General features: G+C 69.6%; 2 protein-coding genes across 4 annotated transcripts in view; one reads left to right on the top strand and one right to left on the bottom strand.

Annotated features, from left to right (window-relative positions):
• Positions 1-4,676, top strand: part of MAD1L1 (mitotic arrest deficient 1 like 1) — a 162,034-nt gene extending 157,358 nt beyond the window's left edge. For 2 of the 3 annotated variants that reach the window (XM_080676392.1, XM_080676391.1), the window contains exon 18: positions 3,920-4,675. In XM_080676392.1, the coding sequence (XP_080532518.1) occupies positions 3,920-4,078 (159 nt within the window). In that variant the 3' untranslated portion in view covers positions 4,079-4,675. Of the gene's footprint in view, positions 1-3,919 lie in introns of all 3 variants that reach the window. The other variant, XM_080676393.1, reaches the window with a different exon arrangement.
• Positions 4,677-18,877: 14,201 nt separating this feature from the next.
• The window catches only part of ELFN1 (extracellular leucine rich repeat and fibronectin type III domain containing 1), a 40,985-nt gene continuing 36,751 nt past the window's right edge, over positions 18,878-23,111 (bottom strand). The window contains 2 exon segments of the mRNA XM_080676386.1: positions 18,878-20,616; positions 20,618-21,683. Coding sequence (XP_080532512.1) covers positions 19,018-20,616; positions 20,618-21,433 — 2,415 coding nt within the window. The 5' untranslated portion in view covers positions 21,434-21,683 and the 3' untranslated portion in view covers positions 18,878-19,017.

Genomic DNA, 23,111 nt, shown 5'->3' with positions numbered 1-23,111 from the left:
CGAGGCGAGCTCCCTCCGGTGGGCACTCCCTGCCCTGAGCCAGAGTCCACCTGCTCACGGTCCGGCCGGTGAGTTTCTGCTGTGCTGATTGCCAGGACAACTGGCTGAGCGGGCAGGGCTGTCACCGGCCAAAGTCCCAGCCCCCGCGGGATCGGGCGCGTTGGAGAGCACGAGGCGGTCTGAGCCTCACAGAAGCCGGTCGCTGGGGGTGAATAGTGGGGCGCCCGACCCCCAGGCCCAGCACACCGCGCCGGGCAGGGGGTCTGTGTCCAGCGAGTCAGCCACGGGGCCCTGTGAGCCCCCCCGAGTGAGATGGGCCTGGCCTCCCCTCCGTCCTCTTGCCCCCGGCGCTGGAGGCAGGTTTCCACGTCGGCACAGGCGCCGCTCTGGTGGGAGGCGGCACGCCGCCCGCATCGCGTGGTCCCAGTTCCTTCCTCCCAGGGGCCCCGGCTTCTCTCCAGGGAGACAGTCCCTGCCAACCTGCCACTCAGCAGCCGTTCCCGCCCGTCTCCGCCCTGCGCGTCGGCGGAGAGCCCAGCGGGGCCCTGCTCTGGAGCGAGGCCTTCTAATTGCGTCTTAGAATAGAACTGCAATAACGGACGCTGACTGTGCTGACCAACTGTGTGGGAGGCAGCCGGCGGCCTCAGTCCCGTCCCCCCCTGGCGGGCAGCCCTCGGTGCCGGGGCCTGCCAGGTGCCCCGCTGTGCGGCCAGCTCTGCCGGGTGCCACCATCGAAGAACCTCCAGGTTCTACCGGAAGGGCCAGGGGAGGCCACGCCCACCGAGGCTCGCAGCGCGCCAGCACACCTGCCGTCAGGGCCTCAAATTGTTACGGGGGGTCCTGGGGGTCCCGAGAGGAGGGGCCGGGCAGTCCGGAGGTCCAGGCACCCGGGCACTGGGGAGCCGGGTCCCGGAATCTCGGCAGACCTGCTGGCAGCGTGGCTGGGCCGGGCCCGGCTGACTCACTTCCCTGCGTGGCTTCCACACGCAGACGCTGCCTGCCCTCCACCCTGCCTCCACCTCCTCTTCCTGCGCGAGAGCGAGAATGCGAGTGCGGCCGCCCGGGCAGGGGCCCCAGCAGGTGGGCAGTGCCAGGCAGCGCCCGCCCTCCCGGCAGCAGCAGGACAGTCTCAGGGTTCGTGGGTGAAGCACCCGCTTCCAGCTCCCTGCACTGCCTGGGGAGCCGGGGCTGGGGGGGGGGTCCTGGGCCCGCAGGGCCCCGGCCAGCGCAGGGGGGCGGCCACGAGGGACCGCTTAGCTCCCGCTAAATTGCCGCGTGGCAGCTGCAGCCAAAGCGCAGCCAGCAAAGCCCTGTGCGTAATTAGCGTCGCACAAGGTCTCCGAGCCGCCCGCGAACGCGTGGCCGTGTCACCAGCACTAACTTCAGACACAGAAGACGGTTCCTGCAGACCGAGTCCAGCCCCGCCAGAGACGGAACAAGGCGGCTGGCAGACCGACCCAGAGGGGAGAGCCCGTGGTCGGGCAGGGGTGCCGGCAGGAAGGCGGGGCGGGGCGGGCGGCATGGGGCCAGGGCTCGGCCGGGGGCACCACCACGGGCCCAGACGATGGGTCTTCCACGGGGTGGGGGGGGCGGCCATGCCCCCTGGTCCCTGGTGGTGGCAGGAAGGCGGGGCGCAGCCTCTGAGCCTCCATGTGGCTGCGTGGGCACCAGCTTTGCGTCCTAAGTTCCTCTGAGCCTCCCAGCACCCTCCACCCGCGCTCAGAGCCCCTCGGGGAGCGCCCTGCGGGCCCCACATCTGCTGCTTTCCCCCGGAATTAGACGGTCCCTCGCTCTCTGGCCACCTCAGTCTCCCCACACTCAGCTCTGTCTCCCCAACCCAGAGGGCCCACCAGCCGTGCCCGGGGCACTCACACCGGGCGGCGCCGTCCCCGTCCCCGAGTCGGGACTGGCACCCACTGTCCCGGAGGCTGTGTGTCGGCAGCTTCGGCGACAGGTGGCCGCTCCCTGTCCCTCCATCGAGGCCAGGAGACTACCGGGTGTCTGCTGGTCGGCTGGTTTTTCCCCATTGACTTGGGAGGGGGGAGGGGGAGGGGGAAGGGGGGGATGTGAGAGAGACACATGGAGTGGTCGCCCCCGGGCCGGGCTGGGGTGGAACCTGCAACCCGGGAACGTTGCCTTGACCAGGAATTGAGCCCTCGGCCCCTCAGCCTGGGGGCCAGCGTTCTAACCACGGAGCACTGTCAGGGCCCCGAGGGTTTGGGGTGTGTTGTCGCCTGAGGTGGGAACGTGGACACCATGTCCCCATTACAGGCGGGGACAGTGCAGGGAGGGGGCGGGGCTCCGGCCACAGTGCAGTGAGGGGCCTGGGCACAGGGCGTGGGGGGAGGGGACAGGGCACAGGGCGTGGGGGGAGGGGACGGGGGCACAGGGCGTGGGGGGATTGGACGGGGGCACAGGGCATGGGGGAGGGGACGGCGTGGGGGGAGGGGCCGGGGACACAGGGCGTGGGGAGAGGGGACGGGGCACAGGGCGTGGGGGGAGGGGACGGGGCACAGGGCGTGGGGGGAGGGGACAGGGACATAGGGCATGGGGGAGGGGACGGCGTGGGGGGAGGGGCCGGGGACACAGGGCGTGGGGAGAGGGGACGGCATAGGGGGAGGGGACAGGGACATAGGGCGTGGGGGAGGGGCCAGGGGCACAGCGTGGGGGGAGGGGCCGGGGGCACAGGGCGTGGGGGGAGGGGACGGGGCACACAGGGCGTGGGCAGCGCAGGGATCAGGGTCTGGGACTTGTCGCTGCCGCTCCCCCAGCCACGTGGCTCCCGACAGTCCCATCGCCGGAGAGCTCAGCCCCTCGGCGGCCGCCTGGGGGTCGGTGGGATGCCCGGTGAGACGGGGAGGAGCGCCTTCAGGCCCGGCCGGGGTTCTGTGCTGCCCCCAGGGTGAGGCCAGCTGGGCCCCAGCATTTCTCTCGTCTGCCCCTGACCTGTGATGGCACTCGGGTCCGCGCCCCGTGCGCCCTCCGTGAGGCCGCAGAGCAGCGGCGTGGGGACCTGGCTGGAGCGCCCACAGGAGCAGCGGCAACCTCCAGGGAGCCCGTGTAACGGGAACACGTGGGCAGGCGTGTTCCCAGGACAGTCACGCAGCTGACGGGGCGCACAGATGGCGCCGGGCCCCGCAGCCCCGGGGCGGGGCGCCCAGTCGCTGGGTTAAGTCCCAGCACCTCCGGGGGCGGGGCTGCCCCCCCAGCCTGTGCTCTGCCTCCCCCACGTCCCCAGCTGAGGAGAGCCGGCCCCTCTGACATTTAGGGGAAATTCAGAGCGAGAGCAGAAGGCAGAAATGAAAGGATTTTCTTGGGAAAAGGTCAGAGTGGTTTCCCTGAGTTTTGTCTAGAAATGGTTTGTGTTGAACGTGACGAGGCGAAATGTATGAACAGGCAGCGGAACAGAGCCGCCCCGAGGGGCTGCACGGGGAGACAGCACAGGGAGCCCCGGAGCCCCCGCCCCCCCCACAGGGCTCCCCATGGAAGGGTCGTGGGGTCGGAGGTCAGTGGGCGGGCGCCGGGCCTGCCGTCTCTGAGGGGCCTCCCAGTTCCCAGTGGGGTGCTCAGGGCGCTCTGCACCCCGCAGGGCGAGGACTGCGGCCTGAGCCTTGGGCCTGTGGTCCCCGCGCAGGTGGCGCCTGCCCGGCGCTCACACTTCCGGGGTCGCCCTCATCGCCTGGTTGGGGTTGATTCCGGGCACGTGGGGGAGACCCCACCGCTGGGACCCGCCCGCCTGCCTGTAGGGACGGCCTCCAGGGCTCAGCGGCCGGGGCAGCCCGTCCCGCCGGGCCCCAGAGGACGCTCCGGGGAGGCTGGGAAGGCAGCCGTGGCCGCCCCCTCGCCTGTCCCGTGGGGGAGGAGCGGAGGCCGCGGGGCCACGGAGCTGACCACGCCCTGCCCTGGCTCCGCCCCGCAGGCCACGGGACCCGCAGGCACCAGGATGCAGCTGCTGGAGACGGAGTTCTCGCGGACGGTGCCCGAGCTCATAGAACTGCACCTGCTGCGCCAGGACAGCATCCCCGCCTTCCTCGGCGCCCTCACCCTCGACCTCTTCAGCCGCCAGACGCTGGCCTAGCGGCGCCCAGCCCGCCGCCCGGTCCTGCTCGCCGCCGCCGCCGCCGGAGTTGGGAGGGGGCGGCTCAGGAGCCCGAGGCTGTGGGGCCACCCCACCCACCGCACCACCAGGGCCGCTGCTGCCCCGACGGGCGGGCGGGCGGACACGATGGGACCGGAGCCCCCAGAGGACACAGTGTGGCCCCACCCAGCGGGGAAGCTGCACTGGGAGGCGCCTCCCTGAGCCACACGGCCCTGCGTCCCAGCACCCGCTCAGCCCCCGCCCGCTGCAGCCTGGCGGGGGGCCCGTGGCCGCCACCTGGGGCCCGGCTCCTGTGAAATAAAGTTGCCTCCTTGGCCACCCGCCTGCTCGCTGTGTCTGCCCCGCGCTGCCCGGCTCCCGGGGGACACGGGCGCCTGGCCATCGGAGGACGGCGTCCCTGCGCACACGTCTGAGCCCCCGAGGTTCCCCCTGCCAGGGGACCGTGCCCCTCACCCCACCCCGGGCACTGCAGAGGGCTGACTGGGCCTCAGAGGGCCGGGCGTCCCCCCAGAACCCCAGGCTTCCTGAAGAGGCCGTTGGCCCCAGACCGGCCTGCCTCCCTCAGTGACCGTGGGCCACTTCCTCCCGCCTCAAGGCCAGGGCCCTGGGTCCCGGAGCTCACACCTCCCGGCACCCTCTCCCCACGGTCCCTGGGCCGGGCTGCCTGCACGAGGGTGGGCCCCAGCAGGAGGGCCCCGCCCCAGGGCCTTGGGCCTCTGCTCACAGCTCTAGCTGAGGGGGGGCGGGCCGCAGGGGAGCCCGGGAGGTGGACCGCAGCCCAGTGGGGACGGGAGCCACGCCTGCAGCCTCACCGACACGCAGCCACCAGGCCTGTCTCATTGGTCACAGGGAGCCACTGCCCCGGCCCAGCAGGGGTGGCAGCAGCCACGGGGCCTCCCGCACCGGCCCTGCCACGCGTGGGCCTGAGGCTCTGCCCCGGGGCACGGCTGCCTGGGGGGCCCCGCCCCTCTGCTTCCTCCGGGAAGCCCCCCTCCCCCAGCAAGTTTGGCCCAGGAAGTTGCACTGGCCTCGATGGGGGGCGCTGGCTCAGTGCTGGCTCTGCCCAGCCACCGGGTGCACTGAGCCTCAGTGTCCACATCTGGAAAATGGACGGACAGCGGGACCTGCGGGAGGGGCGGAGCTGTGGGCCTCGGCGAGCAGCCCGGCGCCTCCTCCAGGCAGGCCTCAGCCCCGCCCCGTGGCTGCTCTCGGCGGGCGGCCTCTTCAGTGTAACCGGGTAATTAGCTCAATTACCAACAGCCTTCGTGGGTTTCGTCTTTTTTTTTTTTCAAACTTGAAATGGAAATTGAATTTTGCACCAGGTTTACAGGCTGTTAGCGGAATTCACTAATCAAACCCCAATGCCAAGTCCTTGAAAATGAGATTTAAAAAGGTCTGCATTTGCATATTCATGTTTTAATAGGGTTCAGAAGGTATATTTGCAACTGATGAAAAGGATTAATTGCATCTAATTTGCATGGTGGCGCATCTTAACCCCTTCTGAGCGGGTGGGGGCGGGGGGCCAATCGCCAGGCTGCGGCCGGTGACACCGGGGCCCTTCCCTGGGCGCGGCCCTGAGAGCCGGGCGGCGGGCCCTTCACGTCCGCTCGGGCGCTGGACGCTGGGCGGAGCGGCGCCTGCTCCTCGCCACCTGCCCTCCCTGTGGCAGCGTGAGGTCGGGGGTCAGGAGTTACGCCAACAGCACGGAGGCGCCCACGTTCCCGGCTCGCCGCTGATGGTGCCGAGTTAGCCCTGCGCTCAGGTGAGAGAGGAGGGACGGGACCTGGCGGAGTCTGAGGGCACAGGCCGCGCTGGCCTGGGGGGAGGGGGGCACCGTCGGGGAGCAGCCACGAGGGAGGAGCCGGGAGCCCTGGGTGCCGCGCTACCCGGCCGCACGCATCCCACAGGCAGCGACCTGTGTTCTGGGCGGGTCAGGGCCGGGACCCGGGCAGGAGCCAGCGACGCAGAAACAGGTAGAAACGGCCCAGAACAGGAGGAAGGGCCGCCTGCCCGCAGTGACCAGGGCGCACTCGGACCCCACGTGGGCCCAACGCACAGGCCGGCCTGCAGGCCACGAGACTCCGGGGACGGACAGCGAGTGGCCTGGTAACCATGAGGCCCTGGTCAGTCCCTGGGTGACCTGCAGCCGCCATGGGAAGGTCACTGAGGATGGCGGGGGGTCACAGGTCACTGAGGACGGCGGGGGGGGGGGGTCACAGGTCGCTGAGGACGGCGGGGGGTCACAGTCTCGGAGAAGCCGTGGGGCCTGGGGCTGACTGCCCGATGGTCGGTGTGAGCTGGTGTCAGACCGAGGTCCCTTCTCCGGTGGTGGGACACCGACAGGTCTCCCCGCCGCTCAGCTGGGCTCACATGTGACCAGACACACGAGCGGGTCCCACGGGCGTCTAAGTCATGTGACATCGAGCTGACGGTTCAGGCTGTCCTAGCAAAACGCCCAGACGTGGCTGACACAGCTCGGCTCCGGTGTGGGGCCGACCTCCAAGACCCAGGTGCCTCAGGTCTGATTTCCGGGGGCTTCCGGCCACCGTGTCCCCAAGGCAAAGGGACCTGCTGTCTCTCATCCTCTCTCGGGGCCAGGGCCTCACGGTGACTTCACTGAGCCTGGTCGCCTCGGAAAGGCGCCCCTCCAAGCAGTCACACGGGGGAGGGGGCTGCAGGGGGGGCTGCAGCGGGGGGAGGGGGCTGCGGTGGGGGAGGGGGCTGCAGCGGGGGGAGGGGGCTGCAGCGGGGGAGCAGGGGGGCTGCAGCGGGGGGAGGGGGCTGCGGTGGGGGGAGGGAGCTGCAGCGTGGGGGCAGCGGGGGACACGTGTTCAGGCCACAGCGTGTGGCCCACCTGGTGGTGAAGGCGGTTGGAGCAGTTTCAGCGGAGCGGGTGCACTCGGCTGTGGTTTAAATTAAATGGAGGAGCGTCTGACTCAGGTTCATCATCGACACCTCAGGGTCTGGGACTGCTACTGGCCCGTGTTGAGCTGGGACTCATTCTTGGAGCGAGTGGTCACATATTTGGGGACACCTGCCTGAGGGTCCGGAGGAGCAGAGAGCTGGTCGTCAGACGCCGCGGAGAACAGCGTGCTCCCTCCGTGCTCGGAGCCGCACAGAGAGGCGAGGCCTGCGGAGGGCCGGCCGCCGGGACCAGGGGCTGGGCCCGGAGCACCTCCACGTGGACGCTGCCCCACCGTGGCTCAGACTCAGAGGACATCGCTGCAGCCAAGGGTGAGGGGACACAGCGTCATGCACTGGTCATTCCCATTGCCCCCCCACACACACACACACATGATCCGGGGAAACGCTAAGTCACCAGGGACACCGCTCTGCAGAGGCGAAGTCTTGCCAGCGGCGTGGCTCAGGGGTTGAGCATCGATCTTTGAACCAGGAGGTCAGGGTTCAATTCCCCGTCAGGGCACAGGCCCCGGATGCGGGCTCCATCCCCAGTCGGGGGCGTGCAGGGGGCAGCCGGTCCATGGTTCTCTCATCATTGATGTTTCTCTCTCTCTCCCTTCCTCTCTGAAATCAATAAAACATGTTTTTGAAAGTTGACGTCTTTATTCATGAAAACACGGTGAGGGGGAGAATGGGCGGATGAGGCCTGGCTTCGGGGAAATGACGAGAGACCAGACGGAGCTGCCGTTGGAGGCGCAGGCACAGCAGGAGCCGCCTGTGGAGACGGAGACGCCGTCCGGGCCGCAGAGGGACGGAGCTGGCGGGGGGATCGGGCGGGGAGGCAGGGCGGGCACCCCCAGTGCTCCCCGGGGAAGGGAGTCCCAACCGGCACCTGCAGGACCGCTCCCAGCTGGAGGCGCCGGTGTGGGAGGTCGTGTGTGTGTGGGAGGCCGTGTGTGTGTGTGTGTGGGAGGCCGTGTGTGTGTGGGAGGCCGTGTGTGTGTGGGAGGCCGTGTGTGTGGGAGGCCGTGTGTGTGTGTGGGAGGCCGTGTGGGTGGGAGGCCGTGTGTGTGGGAGGCCGTGTGTGTGGGAGGCCGTGTGGGTGGGAGGCCGTGTGTGTGGGAGGCCGTGTGTGTGTGTGGGAGGCCGTGTGTGTGGGAGGCCGTGTGTGTGTGTGGGAGGCCGTGTGTGTGGGAGGCCGTGTGTGTGTGTGGGAGGCCGTGTGTGTGGGAGGCCGTGTGTGTGGGAGGCCGTGTGTGTGGGAGGCCCTGTGTGTGGGAGGCCGTGTGGGTGGGAGGCCGTGTGTGTGGGAGGCCGTGTGTGTGGGAGGCCCTGTGTGTGGGAGGCCGTGTGTGTGGGAGGCCCTGTGTGTGGGAGGCCCTGTGGGTGGGAGGCCCTGTGGGTGGGAGGCCGTGTGTGTGTGTGGGAGGCCCTGTGTGTGTGGGAGGCCGTGTGTGTGTGTGTGTGGGAGGCCGTGTGTGTGTGTGGGAGGCCGTGTGTGTGTGTGGGAGGCCGTGTGTGTGTGGGAGGCCGTGTGTGTGTGTGTGTGGGAGGCCGTGTGTGTGTGTGGGAGGCCGTGTGTGTGTGTGGGAGGCCGTGTGTGTGTGGGAGGCCGTGTGTGTGTGGGAGGCCGTGTGTGTGTGTGGGGGGGAGGCCGTGTGTGTGTGTGGGAGGCCGTGTGTGTGTGGGAGGCCGTGTGTGTGGGAGGCCGTGTGTGTGTGTGGGAGGCCGTGTGTGTGTGGGAGGCCGTGTGTGTGGGAGGCCCTGTGGGTGGGAGGCCGTGTGGGTGGGAGGCCGTGTGTGTGTGTGGGAGGCCCTGTGTGTGTGGGAGGCCGTGTGTGTGGGAGGCCGTGTGGGTGGGAGGCCGTGTGGGTGGGAGGCCATGGGGCTGGAAAGCCGGCTCCCCACCCGGAACATGAATGAAGGACGGGGTGCTGGGGGACAGAGCAGGTTCCAGCGAGAGGAAGGGGCACAGGCACAGGGAACTCAGAGGGGACCCCACCTTTAGTCCCCGGGACAAGGCCGAGGGACCCAGGGCTGGGCCTCGTGTGGAGGGCGCCCAGGCCGCGTGCATGTTGCCAGCAGGCACCACACGCCCCGCCGCCCACACGCCCCGCCGCCCACACGCCCCGCCGCCGGCTGCCCCGTCCCTGTCGGGCGGCTCCTGGCTGTCCTGCTGCTGGGCACCTGCCCCACTTGAGAGAGGGTTCCCTCCGGGCACTTCCTGGGGCGGGGCTGGCCCCCCCTTCTCCGCAGGTGGCCCCCGTGATCCGCACCCTTCGGTCCCTCGCTCAGTCAGCGGCCTCGGGAACCCGCGGTGAGCTGCGCACCGGCCCTGGCGCTGGTCCCGGCTCTGCGGGCCGTTTGTTTCTGGCGGCGACAGAAATCCAATCCCCGCTTCCACACGAGCGCTAGCCGCCAGGCCGCTTTGCTAAACCGCCTCCCCAGCGTCCCCCCGCCCCGCCGCCGCCATGAATCACGGCCGGTGAGTGGCCGCATGGGCCCTGGTTCCTCCCGTGGCCGCGTCCGCCCTGCCAGGGCCACGCGTGTGGACTGCCGGACCCCACGGGGCCAGGGGGCGCGGGGGCTGGTCCCGCCACGATCCTCGGTTCTGACCCGCGCTCGGCTCCAACGGGGTGGACAGTGAGCCTTCGGTGCCGAGGACCCGATGAACCGGGGGCCACCCCGGGGCAGCGCCTGGCGCCAGCAGGTCAGACGCCAGAGACCAGCGTCCCCGCGCAGCCGGTTTGCCGGGTTTGAATTTGTATGAACGGCCGGGCCAGGGGGTCAGGGTCCGGTTCCTGGCGGGCGGCGGGCTCGATCCCAGTGTGGGGCGTGCAGGAGGCAGCCGATGCGTGACTCTGTCTCAGTGATTTTCTCTCTCTCTCTCCCTTCCTCTCTGAAATCAGTAAAAATACATAAAAAAATAAATTTGTGCGAACGGAATCGGATGTCGCCTCCTTCTCCCCTCTGCACGCTGTGGGACACGCGTGGCTGCGTTGCTGCGTTTAGCGAAGATGAGCCGTGAACACCGTCATCCCCTCGGTCCCACCGCGAACGTGGGTCCGGTCCCTGGGGAGCGCACTGCGCCTGCAGGCAGGGCCCCCGCCCCTGCGCCCCCCCCGCCCCCCCACGGGTTTCCCATTGAGAAGCAACACTGACGGGGGCGGCGCCAGCGACTGCGCGGTGTGAATGTCAGGGACACGGGACTCACCGCTGTGTCTATTTTTGGCTTGTTCATTCTCCCTGAGGATATTGTTTGCATTGATTTTAAGAGAGAGGGGGCGGGGGAGAAACACGGTGTGAGGGACACATGACTGGCCACCTCCCGCACTCCCTGCCCGGGGCTGGGGTCCAACCTGCACCAGGACACGCCTCCGCGGGAATGGCGCCCTCGCCTCTGCCCTGGGGCCCACGCTCAAACTGCCGAGCCGCCTGGCCAGTTTGTCCATTTCTCTCTCGAGTGAGCTTTGCGGTTTCTGTCCTAGGACACTGGTCTCTGACAGCTGCTGAGCCGGGCCCGTGCTGAGCTGGTGTACGTGGTGGAGCCGGGTCCGTGGCTGGGCCTGAGTCCGTGGCTGAGCCTGAGTCCGTGGCTGAGCCTGAGTCCGTGGCTGGGCCTGGGGTCCGTGGCTGGGCCTGAGTCCGTGGCTGAGCCTGGGTCTGTGGCTGAGCCTGGGTCCGTGGCTGAGCCTGGGTCTGTGGCTGAGCCTGGGTCCGTGGCTGAGCCTGGGTCTGTGGCTAAGCCGGGTCCATGGCTGAGCCGGGCCCATGGCTGAGCCTGGGTCCGTGGCTGGGCCTGAGTCAGTGGCTGGACCTGGGGTCCGTGGCTGGGCCTGAGTCCGTGGCTGAGCCTGGGGGCCGTGGCGGGGCCGGGGGCCCATGGCTGAGCCTGGGTCCGTGGCTGGGCCTGAGTCCGTGGCTGGACCTGGGGTCCGTGGCTGGGCCTGGGGTCCTTGGCTGAGCCTGGGGTCCGTGGCTGAGCCTGGGGTCCGTGGCTGGGCCTGAGTCCGTGGCTGGACCTGGGGTCCGTGGTGGGGTCATGTTGGTTCCCTGCGAGGCCAGGCTCCTGGCTCCTCCCTTTAAGCGGCTGAGGTTTATGGACGTCAGTGACCTTTTCAAAGAACGGGTGTTGTTTTCACTGATTTTTTTTCTGTTGTTTTTTTAAATTTCACTTGTTTCTGCTCTTTTTATATCTCCCTTCCCACTGCCAGCTCCGGGGTTAATTGGCTCTTATTTTTCGGGTTTTGGTTTGGATCCAAACAGAAGCCACACGGCCATTTAGGCAGCGAGGTGTGTGTAACGAATGCTCCGCGGCGGGAGCGTGTCCGTGAGGGTGGGAGAGTGCGGGGGCTGCTCGCGGGGGCAGGCCTCCCGGGCGGGAGCGTGTGGCTCTGGAGCAGGGCCCTGGACCGGGCGTCTGACGGGGCGGGGGCGGGGGGCCTGCCTGGAGGGGCACAGGGTCAGGTGACTCCGCGGTGCCCCCTCCTGGCGTCCGTGGCTCAGCCTGCCTCCCCACCGGCGTCCGGTCTGTGCCTCGGGCTCCTCGTGGTTAAGTGGGGACACGTCTGCCGGCGTGGCCATGCTCGGGCCCCTCACAGGCAGTCTCTCCCGCCAGTGCGTCCAACCTCGTGGTTCCAGACGTGTTGGGGGGGGCGGTCCCAGCACCAGGTCAGACCCACGCGGGCCAGGACGCTGTAGCCACTGTGCAGGGGCATCTGTAGTGGGGGTGGGACGAACACACATAGACGCACACTCCTACATGCACTAACACACACACACACGCACAGGCACACACAGGCACGCAGGTGCCCCTACATGCCGCCACACACACTCACACACTCACGCACAGGCACACACAGGCACACAGATGCCCCTACATGCCGCCACACACACTCACACACGCACACCCACGCACAGGCACGCACAGACACGCAGATGCCCCTACATGCCGCCACACACACTCACACACGCACACTCACGCACAGGCACGCACAGGCACGCAGATGCCCCTACATGCCACCACACGCACTCACACACACACACACACACTCACGCACAGACACGCAGATGCCCCTACATGCCGCCACACACACTCACACACGCACACACACACACACTCACGCACAGACACACAGATGCCCCTACATGCCGCCACACGCACTCACACACACAATGTCTTCTAAGCGCTGAACAGAAGGGGAGGTAAGAGGCCGTGTTTATGGGGAAAGGCCTGGGAGGGCAGCTAGCCGACTGCGGCCACGGTTACTTCGGCGATTTCTGTTTCCTTTTCAGCTGAGCTGTGTGCTAAAGGTGGTCTAATCAAAGGACTACTTAGGAGACAGGGGAAACCATACACGTTATTACTTTGTAAGATGCCATCGGTGGCCCTACCCGGTGTGGCTCAGTGGATAGAGCGTCGGCCTGCGGACTGAAAGGTCCCAGGTTCAATTCCGGTCAAGGTCACATGCCCCGGTTGGGGGGTCGATCCCCAGTGGGGCGTGCAGGAAGCAGCCAATCAATGACTCTCTCTCATCATTGATGTTTCTATCTCTCTCTCCCTTCCTTCCTTTCTGACATCAACAAAAATATATTAAAAAAATACCATTGGTGCCCTGCCATTGCCCACCGCCCACAGCCCACAGCCCACCGCCCACCGCCCACAGCCCACCGCCCACAGCCCACCGCCCACCGCCCACAGCCCACAGCCCACCGCCCACCGCCCACAGCCCACCGCCCACAGCCCACCGCCCACCGCCCACAGCCCACAGTCCACCGCCCACAGCCCACCGCCCACAGCCCACCGCCCACCGCCCACAGTCCACAGCCCACCGCCCACAGCCCACCGCCCACAGCCCACCGCCCACCGCCCACAGCCCACAGTCCACCGCCCACAGCCCACAGCCCACCGCCCACAGCCCACAGCCCACAGCCCACCGCCCACCGCCCACAGCCCACCGCCCACAGCCCACCGCCCACAGCCCACAGCCCACAGCCCACCGCCCACCGCCCACAGCCCACAGCCCACCGCCCACAGCCCACCGCCCACAGCCCACCGCCCACAGCCCACCGCCCACCGCCCACCGCCCACAGTCCACCGCCCACAGCCCACAGCCCACCGCCCACCGCCCACAGCCCACAGCCCACCGCCCACCGCCCACCGCCCACAGCCCACAGCCCACAGTCCACCGCCCACAGCCCACAGCCCACCGCCCACAGCCCACAGCCCACAGTCCACCGCCCACAGCCCACCGCCCACAGCCCACAGCCCACAGTCCACCGCCCACAGCCCACCGCCCACAGCCCACAGCCCACAGTCCACCGCCCACAGCCCACCGCCCACAGCCCACCGCCCACAGCCCACAGCCCACAGTCCACCGCCCACCGCCCACAGCCCACAGCCCACAGCCCACCGCCCACAGTCCACCGCCCACAGCCCACAGCCCACAGCCCACAGTCCACCGCCAACAGCCCACAGCCCACAGCCCACCGCCCACAGTCCACAGCCCACAGCCCACCGCCCACAGCCCACAGCCCACAGCCCACCGCCCACAGCCCACAGCCCACCGCCCACAGCCCACCGCCCACAGTCCACAGCCCACAGCCCACCGCCCACAGCCCACAGCCCACCGCCCACAGCCCACAGTCCACCGCCCACAGCCCACAGCCCACAGCCCACTGCCCACAGTCCACAGCCCACAGCCCACAGCCCACAGCCCACAGCCCACCGCCCACAGTCCACAGCCCACAGCCCACCGCCCACAGTCCACCGCCCACAGCCCACAGCCCACAGCCCACAGTCCACCGCCCACAGCCCACAGCCCACAGCCCACCGCCCACAGTCCACAGCCCACAGCCCACCGCCCACAGCCCACAGCCCACAGCCCACAGCCCACCGCCCACAGCCCACAGCCCACAGCCCACAGCCCACAGTCCACCGCCCACAGTCCACCGCCCACAGCCCACAGCCCACAGCCCACCGCCCACAGTCCACCGCCCACAGCCCACAGCCCACAGCCCACAGTCCACCGCCCACAGCCCACAGCCCACAGCCCACCGCCCACAGTCCACAGCCCACAGCCCACCGCCCACAGCCCACAGCCCACCGCCCACAGCCCACCGCCCACAGCCCACCGTCCACAGCCCACAGCCCACAGCCCACAGTCCACAGCCCACAGCCCACCGCCCACAGCCCACCGCCCACAGCCCACCGCCCACAGCCCACAGCCCACAGTCCACCGCCCACAGCCCACAGCCCACAGCCCACCGCCCACAGTCCACAGCCCACCGCCCACAGCCCACAGCCCACAGCCCACAGCCCACAGCCCACCGCCCACAGCCCACAGCCCACAGTCCACAGCCCACCGCCCACAGCCCACAGCCCACAGCCCACAGCCCACAGCCCACCGCCCACAGTCCACCGCCCACAGCCCACAGCCCACAGCCCACCGCCCACAGTCCACAGCCCACAGCCCACCGCCCACAGCCCACAGCCCACAGCCCACCGCCCACAGCCCACAGCCCACAGCCCACCGCCCACAGCCCACAGCCCACAGCCCACCGCCCACAGCCCACAGCCCACAGTCCACCGCCCACAGCCCACAGCCCACAGTCCACAGCCCACAGCCCACCGCCCACAGTCCACCGCCCACAGCCCACAGCCCATAGCCCACCGCCCACAGCCCACAGCCCACCGCCCACAGCCCAGCGCTGATTCCTTTCTGTTCACAAGGCGGATCCAGCCGACCTCCGGGTCCAGGTGGGGGCGGCGTCCTGTCCTGCGTCCCGCTGGGTGGGAGCCCCTCCCCTGGCTCCTGCCGCCCACCTTCACCGTGCCACCCCTTGTTTCCCCTCAGGGCTCCAGTGCTGACCTCCCCCAGGTCTCCGCCCACAAGGGAGGTGAGGGCCCCTCCTCTGGGCCCCCTGGCGCCTCGTCCCTGCGTGTAGGATGTCAGGTCAATGGCCGCCTCGCCCGGCCACCTTCCTCATCTCTCCATGGTCCACCAAGAACGGACATCTGCTCTCGGGCTTTGGACATTCAGCCAAGAGGGTGCCCCAGGCCAAGTGAGGGAGGAGGGGGTGGGTGGATGGGTGGGTGGATGGATAGATGGATGGGTGGGTGGATAGGTGGGTGGGTGGGTGGATAGGTGGGTGGGTGGATGGCTGAGTGGGTGGGTGGGTGGATGGGTGGGTGGGTGGATGGGTGGGTGGGTGGGTGGGTGGGTGGGTGGGTGGATGGGTGGGTGGATAGATGGGTGGATGGGTGGATAGATGGGTGGATGGGTGGGTGGGTGGATGGGTGGGTGGGTGGATAGGTGGGTGGGTGGGTGGATGGGTGGGTGGGTGGATGGGTGGGTGGATAGATGGGTGGATGGGTGGGTGGGTGGATGGGTGGGTGGGTGGATAGGTGGGTGGGTGGGTGGATGGGTGGGTGGATGGATGGGTGGATGGGTGGGTGGGTGGATAGGTGGGTGGGTGGATGGGTGGATGGGTGGATGGGTGGGTGGGTGAATGAGTGGGTGGGTGGGTGGGTGGGTGGGCGGGTGGATGGGTGGATGGGTGGATGGGTGGGTGAATGAGTGGGTGGGTGGGTGGAACCTCAGGAACACCCACTGGTTCAGCTGCCTGGGCTCTGTGGTTGCTGGTGGAGAGAACGTGGGGCTCGCCGTGCCCGTGGCCTCTGATATCGGGCGGTGCTGACTCGTCACCCCTCCCGCGCCCATGCCCTTTGCCCCTGTGGATGGGGACTGTCCCCCCTTGACTGAGCTCAGCCACCTGAGCCGCTCTGCCAAGGGAGCGTCCGCAGATGCGACCACCGGGCTGGCTTGCTGCCCTCTCCCCGCCGGCACCCAGGCTGGCACGTGAGCAGCAACGTGCTGGGTGGGCTGTCGTGTGGCACATGCAGCCTCGACCCCACGGGCCATGGGACCCTCTCGGTGGCCAGTGCATGGGGCGGGACAGGGGGCAGCGACGCATGGTGATCAGGTGGTCTTTGGTGGCAGAGCTGCTGTGAGCATCTTCTGGCCTCACCCCTCCTTCCTCACTGCTGGTCCCCTTTTCAGACCACACACGCCTCTCCCAGGAAGCCCTCCAGGCTCTCCCAGCCAGCAGTTCCCACCCTTCCCCAGGCCGCCAGTGGCTGCATCCCTGAACTGGGGCGCCTGCCCTGGCACCGCTGCCCGCTGGCTGGGAGCTCCTGAGGGCGGGAGGGCAGGTCCCTCCCCGGGCCCCACAAGGAGGTTGGCGCGGAGCTTCACACGGCGTGTCCACTAGCGACCCTGTCTGTCCACTAGCGACCCTGTCTGTCCACTAGCGACCCTGTCTGTCCACGCTCCAACTCCACCAGGTGGCCCCCCAGGCAAGGACAGAGCGACATCGCTTCGTGCCCCGGGACTGGCCTGGCATTCTTGTCCAGCCTGGTGTCCAGGGAGGGCTGGCCTCCGGAGAGCACTCTTGGGCCCCCAGGACCCACACTCCCCGTGTCCCCCTCTGGGTCCCTGCCTGTCCCTGGGGCCCCTGCTCAGTGGCTGTGTGGTGCCCCTCACACGCCTGCCTGGCCACCGGCCCTGCCACCTCCACTCCCCGCCGTGGCCCCCGAGTCCAGCCAACAGCCAGCCCGTCTCCTCAGGGCGCAGCAGCCACCGAGGCGGCCTGGCCAGGACAGTGGCCGTGTGGCTGTGTGACCCTGGGTGAGGCCGGCCCCTGAGCCTCCGCCCACCAGCACAGGGCCGGCCCCTGCGTCCCGGCCGCAGCCTCCCGGCGAGTCACCTCGGCTCCCCGGTGCTGTCCTCTGGGCCCCCGGAGCTGAGGGAGGCAGGGCTGTGGGTCAGGCAGGGCCAGGCAGGGCGCGTGGCATCCCCAGAAATGACCCGCTTGGAGGGGCTCGTCCGGGGCCCAGCGCCGTGCACCCCACACAGAGGGCTCATAACGGACCTTAATGGGGCGGCCAGGCAGGCCAGCCTGGGGCAGGTCCACGGCCCCATCCACAGGGCGGTGTGGCCGGGAGTCCACGCTGGGCCCGTGGGAAACCGCTGCTTCCCGTCGCCCCGGAAACGAGACTGCGGAGGCCACTGAGGACCGGCCGCAGCCCCGTCTGCCTCCTGGCTCTTCGTCTGCCTCCTGGCTCTTTGTCAGGAAGGGAACCGCGGCTGGGAGGGGTTTGCTGGGAGGGGTTTGCTGGGAGCGGGGGGACGGGGGGCCCTCAGGAAGGACGGGAGGGCCCCGCAGGTGGGAGGGGTGGGAGGTTTGGCACCTCGGGAGGGAGGACAGCCCAGGCCCCCCCGGGAGGAGGCGGCCCTGCAGGACCGGCCGGGCGGGCCCGGGCTCGGGTGCCTGTCCTCCGCTAAGCCTCGCTCCGGCTCCTGGCGGGACAGGCGACCCTGCGGCTGTGGCGGCTGAAGTGCAGGAGCCAGGTGGTCTGGGTGCTCGGTCCCGTTTGCTGCGGCCGCGAACCACCCGCTCCCGAGCTTGGGCCACACCCCGCGGGGCAGGGAGGGGCCTGGGGGTCGGACTTTCCCAGCGGGTGGGGCTCCAGCCATCACAGGGCACCGTACCCCACGGCCCCCACCCAGCTCTTAGCTCACCCACTCACACCCCTACTGCACCCCTCCCCTCTGCTGCCCACGGGCCCCTGCACCCTCAGCTCCCAGCTGGCTCCTCACAGCCCCCTGCACACCCCCTCCCGCCCCCCCAGCCCTCCCTGGCCCATCCACACCGCCTCTCACTCTCAAAGCTGCTGGGCAGCCTCCAGCCCAGGTTGGCTGCCCACCTGTCCCCCCACCCACCTGTCCCCGGGCCCACCTGTGCCCCCGCCCACCTGTCCCCCCGCCCACCTGTCCCCCCGCCCACCTGTCCCCCCCCACCTGTCCCCTCGCCCACCTGTCCCCGGGCCCACCTGTGCCCCTGCCCACCTGTGCCCCCGCCCACCTGTCCCCCCGCCCACCTGTCCCCCGGGTTCCCTGCACCCCGGGGTCACCCCAGTAAAACCACCGTCCACCAGACACAGAAGAAACCCCGCGGCGCCCCGAAACCCACAGTAAAACCGTACAGACAAGCGGTTGGTCTTTCCTTCGCAGGTTTTAGTAGACAGCCTTTTCCTCCTCGTTTTACAGCAAACAGTGCAAATATAGAAGCATTTCTCCTGTACATCAGGACAGCAACAGTGGGGATGCTGGGCCCCCGCCTGCGCCCCCGCCCCCATGTCCACAGGCGCCCCCTCCCCAGGCCCGGATCCAGCCCGCCAGGGCGCTCGGCCGGCCGTCACGTCCTCTCTGCCGTGGCATCCACAGGTGGCAGCGCAGCCGAGCAGACGAGCCGGACCCCGGACAGAGCATCGAGGGGCCGGGCCACGCGCCCCACGTCTGCTTTGTCTTTTTAAGAGAACTTTACTTTTATTTAAAAAGGAAAAAGGGAGAGAGAGAGAGAGAGAGAGAAGTCAGGAAAGAATCGAAAGAGGAAAATACTGAAAAAGAAGTTCCCACCCCCACCCCCCATCCCTAAGACACAGTTTTCCGAAGTCCCTTGTGTGTGTGTGTTGTGTGTGTGTGCAGACACGTATGTGTGCACACGTGTGCAGTGTGTGCACGTGTGTGAAGTGTGTGAGCGCGTGTGTGCATGTGAAGTGTGTGTGCATGTGTGAACGTTCAGTGTGTGTATGTGTGCACGCACGCATGTGCATGTGTGTGGACAGGCCCTCCCCCCATGAGTGTCCAGGGCAAGTCCGTGTGCTGTTGTCACTGTCCGCACCCCTCCCTGCTTTCTCTGTAGGGCCCCAGCTTCACCTGCTGTCCTGTGTGAGTGTGCATGTGTGTGCGCATGTGTGTGCATGTGTGTGCGTGTGTAAGTGCGTGCGTGCATGTGTGCGTGAGTGTGCATGTGCGCATGAGTGTGCATGTGTGCGTGCGGGTGTGTGCATGTGTGTGAGTGTGCGTGCGTGTGCGGCACACGAGAGTCTCTGGGTTGAAGAGCTGCAGGGCCTGTCCCTTTTGGTCCGGTGGCGTCGCGGGGTCGGCGCCGGCTCAGGACTTGTGCTGGGCCGACACGCCCTTCCAGTAGTCCAGGATGTCGTGCAGGTCCTCGTCCTTGGCGAACTGGACCTTCTTGCGCAGCGCGTGGCCGGCCGCCATGCACTCCTCGCCGTCCTTGCGCCGCCGGCGGCTCAGGCGGAGGCGCTCCCAGATGCTGTGGGCGGCCCGGCAGGTGGCCGTGGCCTCGGGGCTGGAGGCGTAGCGCAGGTGGCGGTACTGCGGCGACAGCTGCGAGTAGGTGGGGTCGCGGGGCCGGGCCCGGGTCAGCGGCTCCAGGATGGATGCCTTGCGGCCGCTCAGGCCCTCGGGGGGCAGGGTCGCAGGCGGCGAGGGCGACTCGGCGGGGTGGGAGCCGGGGTAGGAGTGCCGGTGCTCGCCGTACGGGCGGCCCTTCTCGGCCTCGGCCCGCAGCACGGCGGCCTCGGGCGTCACCGTGAGGATGGCATCGGCCGCGGGTGAGCTTTTCTCGATGTACTTGGCCTCGGAGGCCGCGGCCTTGTGCGCACCGGCCGCCTCCGTGCCGAAGGCCCTGGGGCTCCGCGAGGAGCTGCTGGAGGAGGTGCTGGTGCGCGGGGGCCCCGGGGCGCCCTCCACGCTGTGGTGGCGCTGCGGGCCGTGGCCGAAGGGGTCCTGGTACGCGGGCGACAGGAAGCCGTGCTTGCCGGCCAGCGGCTCGGCCAGCAGCACCAGCTGGGGCTCGGCCGCGGCCTCGGACTTGAGGGCGTCGATGCAGTTGTTGATGATCTGGTTGACCTTGTCCACCTCCTTGGTGATGGTGGAGATCTCCGTCACCGAGCCCTGGCCACCGGCGGCCTGCTGGGCCGGCCCCGCCGTGCGCACCTCCATGTAGGTGCCCTTGCTGGCCTTGGGCGTCTCGCTCTCCGCCGGCTGGTACGGCTCCACCTCGCCGGCGGCCGCGGGCATGAACGGGAGGCGGGTCGTGGGCTCGGGGCCCAGCAGCGGGCCCTGGGACAGCGGGGCCAGGCCGGGCACCTCCATCTCCGGCCCGTACTTGAGCTCGAGGATGGTCTTCTTCAGGCCGCCGGCCGCAGCCGCCGTCTGGTGCTTCTCCCCGCGGCGCCGCCGGCGCAGGCAGTAGTAGATGGCGCCCAGCACGAGCACCATGCCGAGCAGGCAGCCCAGCACCGTCACGATGTAGTGCGTGGCCGTGGCGGGGCTGGGCCCGGGGCTGGGCGGGCTGGGCGGCCGGGGCAGGCCGAGCGTGAGGCAGGTGTGGTTGTGCAGCAGCCCCGCGCGGGCCGACACCACGCAGTAGGTGTAGTTGGTGAGCGCGGCCAGGTTGGGCAGGCGCACCTCCTGCAGCGGCCGCGTCAGCCGGTGCACGGTGGACGGCCGGCTGTTGTTGAAGTGCTCCAGCGTGTACACACGGGTGAAGGGGCTGGGCAGCTGCACCACGAGCGTGGCCGAGTCCTGGGTCAGCTGCTTGACCCTGATGAGCGGCCGCGCCTCGGCCTGGGGGGCCAGCGTGGGCAGGGCCGCCAGCGGGGTGGTGCCGTCGCCCGAGAAGCAGTCCTCGGCGGCGCAGGGGGCCTCGCTCGGCTCGGGCGGCGGCGGCGGCGGGGGGCGGCCCACGGCCGGGCACCGGGCGGGGCTCGGGCACCGGGGGGGACTCGGCCGCGTAGGCGCCGTCGGTGCACACGGCCCGCAGGGTGCTGAGGATGCTGCGCTGGCCGTGGCCCCGGCCCAGGAGGAAGTAGCCGGCGTAGGGGGGCGGGGCCTCGCACTGCACGCGGTCGTGGGTCTGCGTGGCGTTGGTGAAGGCGGCCAGCCAGTGCAGGAAGCCCAGCAGCTCGCAGGAGCAGTAGAAGGGGTTGCTGTAGAGCTCGCAGGCCGAGAGCCGGGCCAGGCCGGCGAAGGTGGCGCCGTGCAGCCGCTGGATGCGGTTCATGGACAGGTCGATGTTGACGACGTTGGGGCAGCCGCCGAAGGCGCCGGGCGTGACCACCTCGATGCGGTTGGCCTGCAGGTACAGGTACTCCAGCCGGCCCAGCCCGCGCAGCGCCCCCTCCGTCAGGTTGCGCAGCCGGTTGTAGCCCAGCTGCAGCACCTGCAGGTTGAACTGGCCGGCGAAGGCGCCGTCCTCGATGTAGGCGATCTCGTTCTTGGTGAGGTTGAGGTACGTGAGGTTGCCGAAGCGGCTGAGCGCGGCCTGCTGCACGCCGTGGATGCGGTTCTCGTTGAGCCGCAGGTCCACCACGGTGCTGTTGATGTGCTGCGGGATGGCCTCGTAGGGCGGCTGGTTCTGGCTGCAGATGGCCAGCCACACGAAGCCCTTGTCGCCCTCGATGAGCCAGCAGTCGCCGCGCGCCAGGCCGCCCGCGTGCAGCAGGGTGGCGGCCGCCACGCAGGCCCACGCCCACAGCGCGCCCCACCCACGCCGGGCCATGGGGACGGCTCGCGGGAGGCCCCGCTCCGCCTGCCCGGGGGGGCCGGGTGGGGGCGGGCAGCAGCCCGGGAGGAGGGAGGGGAGGGAAGGGGCCCGCACTCAGGCGCGTCCTGTCCCGGGCCGCATGGTCGCACGCGGAGGGCGGGGAGGGGCGCCCCCGTCACGGCCGGCCACCTCGCGTCGTCCGCCGGCCGCGTCCTGTCGCCACCATGGCCTCCTTCCCCATCCGCCTGGGCGTCCGCAGCGGGCCCTGCAGCAAGAACGGGACGAGGAGAGAGTGGTCAGGAGCGGCGGCACCGCACTCGCCCCGGGGCCCGGCGTGGGCCTGCCTCCAGCCCGCTCAGCCCGACGGCACCGGCTAACGAGGGACAGGGCTGCTCCGGCTCTAACCCCCCTGAGGATGGGGCTCCTTCTCCCCCAGGGCCGGGCCAGGGCACCCGCGGCCACCTGACCGCCACCTGCAGGGGGTGCTCCAAGCTGGCCAGGGCGGCACCGGGGCAGCTAGGCTCTGGTCCCAGGACCACCCCCCCCCAACCTCTGAGCACGGGCCTCCATGCCCCCTCCCCTCCCCCGGTGCCGCGTGTCAGCGGGGACAGGACTGTGGACAGGGCGGCGGGGGCTGTAGGCAGCGGGGCGGGGGGGGCGGGGTGTGGGGACGTGGCCCCGGGGACCCGCTGCTGGACCGCCCGCCCGCGCTGCCTCCAGGACAGAGGAGTCGGTGCGTGTCTTGTTAATATTGGCATTTGCTGCAGCCTCGGGCCTGGGGCCTGGTGGGCGGCCAGCTGAGCGCGGTTCCCTGGTGGCGGGTCTGCAAGCAGCCCGCACGGGCCGGTGTCGATCAGGAGGAAAAGTGGGAGGTGGGATGGGTTTTCCCCGGAAACGTGAGGAAGGACGGTTCGATCGGCTCCCGGGGAGAGCCTGTTTCTGACTTAAAGAGAAGGGGGGGCTGGGGGGGAGCCCCTGGGCCGGCCCCTATTGCTGTGTGACCCTCAGCCAGGACGGCCCCTCCGGGCCCCATGGGAAATGGCTCTGGGCAGCCGGGTCTCCCGTGGCCTGGCTACGTCCTGTGGGGGGGCTCAGACCTCATCCCACAGGGCCTGTCACCCCCCAGCACATGCCACCCCGAGCCGACAGCCTGGCGATGCTGGGGTGTATGCCCCCCGGGGCGCCTAAGGCCACAGTTGGGGGGCTGGTGTGTGGGGGGGCTGGTGTGGGGGGCTGGTGTGGGGGGGGCTGGTGTGGGAGGGGGTGGTGTGGGGGGCTGGTGTGTGGGGGGCTGGTGTGGGGGGCTGGTGTGGGGAGGGCTGGTGTGGGAGGGGGTGGTGTGGGGGGCTGGTGTGGGGGGGGCTGGTGTGGGAGGGGGTGGTGTGGGGGGCTGGTGTGGGGGGGGCTGGTGTGGGGGGCTGGTGTGGGGGGGGTGGTGTGGGGGGCTGGTGTGGGGGGCTGGTGTGGGGGGGCTGGTGTGGGAGGGGGTGGTGTGGGGGGCTGGTGTGGGGGGGGCTGGTGTGGGAGGGGGTGGTGTGGGGGGCTGGTGTGGGGGGGGCTGGTGTGGGGGGCTGGTGTGGGGGGGGCTGATGTGGGAGGGGGTGGTGTGGGGGGCTGGTGTGTGGGGGGCTGGTGTGGGGGGCTGGTGTGGGGGGGCTGGTGTGGGAGGGGGTGGTGTGGGGGGCTGGTGTGG

Source organism: Plecotus auritus (genome assembly GCF_963455305.1).
Source record: "Plecotus auritus genome assembly, chromosome: 6".
Lineage (NCBI taxonomy): Eukaryota > Metazoa > Chordata > Mammalia > Chiroptera > Vespertilionidae > Plecotus > Plecotus auritus.
Note: the sequence above shows the minus strand (reverse complement) of the source record. Positions and strands in the feature narration are given on the sequence as shown.